The 6,000-nt window shown below is 41.6% G+C and overlaps 1 protein-coding gene across 2 annotated transcripts in view; it reads right to left on the reverse strand.

Moving 5' to 3' along the window:
• DLD (dihydrolipoamide dehydrogenase) overlaps positions 1-5,696 on the reverse strand; it is a 42,991-nt gene extending 37,295 nt beyond the window's left edge. Inside the window, exons 1-2 of one of the 2 annotated variants that reach the window (XR_004057853.1) lie at positions 5,516-5,696; positions 3,561-3,639 (exon numbers count right to left, since the gene is read on the reverse strand). Coding sequence is in view for 1 of the 2 variants with exons in the window: in XM_010382436.2 (XP_010380738.1) it covers positions 3,561-3,639; positions 5,516-5,554 (118 nt within the window). In the remaining variant the exon portion in view is untranslated. The remainder of the gene's footprint in view (positions 1-3,560; positions 3,640-5,515) is intronic. The other variant, XM_010382436.2, reaches the window with a different exon arrangement.
• Positions 5,697-6,000: the final 304 nt, after the last annotated feature.

A 6,000-nucleotide genomic window follows, 5' to 3' on the forward strand; every position in this document is an offset into this window, starting at 1 on the left:
TCTAGGAGACAAGAGCGAGACTTCGTCTTAGGAAAAAAAAAAAAAACACAAACCCAGATTTTTAAAAAGAAAAATTAAACAGGAAAAGAGATGTCATACAGCAATAATCATTAATTACCAAATGTACTGAATATAAGAGCTACTTGGTAAGGTTTATTTGCTGACATTTTGTTGAGGGGTAAGGGAAGTTGTTTTTACATTGTCAATGGCCTTATTCTCCAGTCTTTTTCAGTAACCTCCTCCCATAGTGAACACTCTATACTTGTTATCACCCAAAACTGTTCAGCCTCTGAAATCAACACTCCACTTTCTGGTCATAACCTCCTGGTCCCTAAAGAAGAAATACAGTAAAGAAAGAAATGATCTGAAGTAAAACAAACCTGGGTTCCAAACTCTACCCTGGCTAAGTTCTTGGGCCAATTACTCAATCTCTCTGGGCTTTGATATAACATGGGGATAATAGTAAGGATGACACCTGCAGCCTATGGTTGTGAGGATCAGAGAGTACGCATGTTAAGATCCTAAGAAGGTGCCAGGTGCATACTGGTCACTCAGTGTTACTCCCCTTCTCAGATCCACCTCCAAACTTCAGTCCGGCAGCCTCTAGTCTCATTCACATCCTCCATTTTAGTCTACCCAGTGCTACCGCAGAGCTAAAACCCAAATCAGATGTTATTCTCTTTGTTGTTATGCTTTACTAGTTCCCCAATCTCTTGTTAGATAAAGCCCATGTTCCTAAGTACAACATCCAAATTCCTTCAGTAACTATTTCTCCAGCCTCATCTCCTACCACGTTCTGTTTACTCACCAATACCATGCAGTTTAAGCCTCAGTAACAGTGAATTACTACTCTTAGCCTACATGCATAGAATTATGCTGGTCTATGTACGATCTGTTCCATCTACCTAGAAATAAACACTAACAGCATGCATTTCACATTACAAACACTACTTTAAGCTCTTGGAGGGGTGTGCCTGCACATGCTGTGTCGTGTGTGTGTATACATAAATGACATAGCCCTAGTTCTTATAGTCTAAATAGGAAAAGAAAAAAAATTACAGTAAAAGGTCCAACCTGTAACCAGAGTTACTCTCAACCTTTTCAGCTATCAACATAATTCCTTAGGAAAGAATTATGTGATCATTCCCAATCCATATATATATAGATGTCATTACTCCCTATGCTTAGTCTGTGGACCCCTGTCACAATTATGTGTTGGATGTTTGTCTCCCCCAACTAAATTGTAAGCTCTATAAAAGCTGGGTCTTGTCCGTCTTGCTCACTGCTATATTCCAGTAGTTAGCCCAGTGACTAACACATAGTAGATATTAGTATCTGTCGAAATAATAAAAGAATGAATGAATGAGTGAACATGAGTGATATAAGTGCTACAAGTTTGATTAAGTGCTGTCATGAAATAAAAGGTCACATCAACAGCAACACACACAACTTTGCAAATTCTGATGAACCTGGTTCATGAGGCTATTCAGACATCTCTCAGATGTTGTAACCGAGACTGTATCATAATACGATTTGAACTTCTCAGGAGAGTCAATCAATACTCATGTAAAGAAGAAAACTGAATAAAACATTAACAGTGCAGGCTCTGAAGTCAAAAGGATTCTCCCAGCTCTGTCATTTCCTAGTTGAAAAACCTAACTCTTCCATCTATAAAATGGGGAGAACAGCAGCACATAGGTAGTAGAAAGGCCATGAGGATTAAGTCTGTGCCCAAGACAGAGTTAAGCCCTTAGTGCATCAGTTAATATTATTATTGTTGTAGCTGGATACTTACTTTGTACAAGACACCATACCAGATGCTTTGCCATAGAGCAGTAACTAAAAAGACCTGGCCCAGGGTTCATTCATTCAATAAATATGTACTGATTACCTACTGTATCACTTTAGGTACTAAACAAAAGAGTCACACACAGTTCCTGCCCTGATGAAGTTTGCATTCCTGAGGAAAAGACAGTAAGCACATACCTCAGACAAATACAAGCATGTGTGTAAAATGCTTGTTACTGCATCCACTCAAAGCTTTTACACACTTTACATACATGGGTACTAAGTGATTCATGATTTACTAAATGTCAAGGGATCCCCAAACTGATCGTGGAACGCTCATCCTCATTCCACTAAAATCCTGCCTGGTAAATAGAAGGCACTGAATAATCTTTGTTGACTGATTCTAAAGGTATAGAGTTAGCTATGAAAAACATCCTTTAGAAATGAAAATCTAACATCTCTCCTGTTATGTGAGTTGAGAAAATGAGATTCCCATTTAACAAGAGACAAAGTGTATAAGAGGTCCAACTTTTCCCCTCATCATCATACTAGCTTTTTTTTAAAAAGGATTTCTTGACCTGTTTAAAGCTAGGATAAATCACTCACTCACTGTTGGTCATGGGTGACTAGAATCCTCCCCCTTCCTCTAGAAATAAAATATCCAAAATGATAATGGCTGGATAACAGTTGAGGATACAGGATTAAATTACTTCACAGAATGCAGGGAGACTGACAGTCACAGTTCCCCCAGACAATGATTTCTATAATTGAAGCTTTAAGACATTCGATTTTACTTATAATCCATATAGGTGAATTCAGTAAATGTCAAAACAGTTCATTTCAAATAATCAATATCCTTGGTACTGACAGGTCAAAATACTTCAATATAATCCTATTAATTTTCTGTTTTAAATAATTAAAAAAAAAACACACACATATCCTTTACAGGAACTTCAAAAATATAAAAAAAGTATACAGGAGAAAATTCCATGATCCATAGCTTCCTTTTAAGGTACATCCTGCTAATCTTTAAAACATGCTTTTGATAAACCCATGAAGACTTTCATTCAGGATGTCAAGAAAGTCATCTCATCATTCTAAACAGTGTTAAAATAACCAATACAACCTCACTCAATGGACAAAATTAACTTTTTAAATGTAAACATATGAAATTGCTGCCCTGCTCAAAACCTTTGTTTCCCATACTTGGAGTATGATCCAAACTACTAGGCCTGGCTTATAAGGCACTCCATGATCTGTCTCCTGCCTACCTCTCTGATTTTACATTCTATGGGTTTCTGTTCCAGCCACACCAGCCTTCTTGCTATTCCTTAAACTTCACAAGCTAAGTTCCACCTCAGACCTTTCTCAGTGTTGTTTCCCTCTGCCTGAAGTAACCTCAATCCCTCACTTCACTCAGGACCCTGCCCAGATATCATCTCCTCAGAAAGGCCTTTCCTGACACTGGATCTAAAATTATCTCTCTTCCTCCCTATCACCTCCTTTAATTGTCAGTTACTTCCCAAAATATTTATCCATTACTTATATATTGTTTGTCTTTTATCACCAAATTACAAGTTTCACAAGAGCAGGGTTTTACCTTGTTCACCGCCTGGAACACACTAGTTCAGCACACAAATGAATAAATACATAAACAAATGAACTATAAGACACTTAACATAAGTTATTCCAATATTCACTTGCTTTTACATTGAAACAGAAACGAACTGTCAACTAATGTGATGAAAAAAATATTTTACTTAAGTACTTACTCGGCTGATCTGCGTAAGTTCTCAGAGGCACTGCAGAAAGTCCCTGTAGGCCATGAGATATTCTATTGAAATGGCCCCTCTAGAAAAAGAAAATGTTCCTATTATGTAAGATATGAATTCAAAACATAGAACTACTTAAGGCTGATGAAAACAGAACAATTTTTGGCAAATGTATCAAGCAAGGATTATTAGTGTATCTTCCATTGCCACACAGAAGTTACAGATCAATTTCCCCTCTTTGACGATAACTAATCATCTATACTTTTCAGTCTCAGCTTGCCACACCCATCTTTTTATTATGAACAGTCAACAAACCATCTCATACTTAATTTTAAAAATGTATTCAATGGTATTTTTATTCAATCTTCAGAAAACATGGCTAATTATTAGTGCCAGGGATCATTTTAATGTCATAAAGCTCTGAGCCGGCCGTGGTGGCTCACGCCTGTAATCTCAACACTTTGGGAGGCTGAAGTGGGCGGATCACCTGAGGTCAGGAGTTCCAGACCAGCATGGCCAACATGGTGAAGCCCCATCTCTACTAAAAATACAAGAAAATTTGCCAGGTGTAGTGGCGGGCGCCTGTAATCCCAGCTACTCGGGAGGCCGAGGCAGGAGAATCGCTTGAAACCGGGAGGTGGAGGATGCAGTGAACTGAGATCGCGCCATTGCACTCCAGCCTGTACGTCAGAGTGAGACTCCGTCTCAAAATAAATAAATAAATAAGGCTCTGAAAGTTCTAACTTAAATACTTGAATAATCTATACATGATAATACTTTTACCTGTAATTTTTGTTTCCTAACTCTAAGCTAGCATGTATATATAGTCCATATTTACTTAGAACCATCTATGAAGATGTTCCTGAGCCATCAACTAGGAACAGCAAATTAGACAAGGTAACTTAGGAAAATGCACCAAGTAATGTACTTACGTTCTGGAGCTACTACAGTTTGATAAAATGCATCATCATCTCCCTAATCTCTATATATGGATGGCAACCATTTCCTAAGGGCAATGAGGCAGAAAGAAAGAAAGCAAACAGCCCCTGCTCCTATCACAGTGGGCAAATGGGCGGCAGTGACAAAACTATTCCAAGGCAACTCTTAACACTTGAGGTCAGGACAGCAAACCCAAAGAGCAGCCGATTGTCAATCTTAGAGTTTTAGTCCCACCTCCGCCGCTCCCTAAAAGCATGACTTACAGAACGTTACATTAACTTTTGGGAACGTAGGTTCCTCATCTCTGAAACAAAGGGGTTTGATCGCTATATTATTTTTGAGGTCTCAACCAATATAGTACCCGGCCACGGTGCCACATACACACAGTTTGGCTGTGGCTGGTAGGCAGGTTAAAAAGGAAAGTTGTTCTGATAACCTGCTGCAATTAAAGATTTAATTATCCAGGAAGACCTGAGAGACGGCAATGAACACCAGCTGAAAGCTGCCAACACTGACAAGACCTTAGGAGAATTCCGAGGGTTTTTTGTTGGAGCTGACTGGGTCTGAACCATTCAAGAAGTGACCCCAAGGTTACCTGCCCACTGCATAAAATGAGGCCACTCAGGGGTCAGAATTAGGATGAGAAAAAGGCAGATTGTATGAAGAGCCAAACTACACGGGACGTGAGTGGCTTACACTTCCTCCAAGGTAGAGGCCTCTGTGTGACCGGGATGGCCCTCGGCCCAGGCTTGGGGGTGTGGCATGTGTGACCGCCGGCCGTCACACAACCTGAAAGGACTCGCCACAGCCTGGGCCCAGGCCCGTCCCTCGCCTGCTGCCGCCGCAGCATGAGCTGCTACCTCGGAGCCTACGGCCGGGCTGAGCCGGGGCCAGGGGTGGTGCGGGCCAGGCGCCTGGGCTCCGCCAGGCCAACAGGCTTAGGCCGCGTACCGGACCCACTGAACGGGACCTTCCGTGCCTCTGGCTCAGCACGACCCCATCTACTCGGCCCTCACCTTGGCCAAGGAGCAGTACACACGACTCCAGCTCTGCATTTTTCCGCCGTATTTTCCTTTCCGCCAACGCTTTCACCTCCGCTGGGCGCCTCCGCCGCTTAGCCAAGGTCTCCCCGCCCTGCGCATGCACAGGCGCAGTTACGTTTTCGCCCGGGAGCAGCGCGATTGGCCTGCGCGTTCTACCGTAAGAGGTGTTCCTGTCAGGCTAGGCGTCGTACGCTGTCGTAAGGAGCGTAGTGCTTTGTCGCAGCGGGGGTGGTGGTGGGAAAGCTTTAGGGGCTGGTGTCAAAATGTCGAGCTGCAATGTATTCTTATATTTGGAAGATGAAATAAACAAAACTATCGTTTGCCTAATGCACGCTACAGACAGTAAAGCGTGACAAGTTTGACAAGCTCTTGGTTGTGCTAGGCATTCCTCGGCAGTTTCTACAGAGATTTCATCCTTGCAACAACCATATGGAGTATTACTAGTATTTCCATTTCTT

The sequence above is a fragment of the Rhinopithecus roxellana genome, chromosome 6 (genome assembly GCF_007565055.1).
Source record: "Rhinopithecus roxellana isolate Shanxi Qingling chromosome 6, ASM756505v1, whole genome shotgun sequence".
Classification (NCBI taxonomy): Eukaryota; Metazoa; Chordata; class Mammalia; order Primates; family Cercopithecidae; genus Rhinopithecus; species Rhinopithecus roxellana.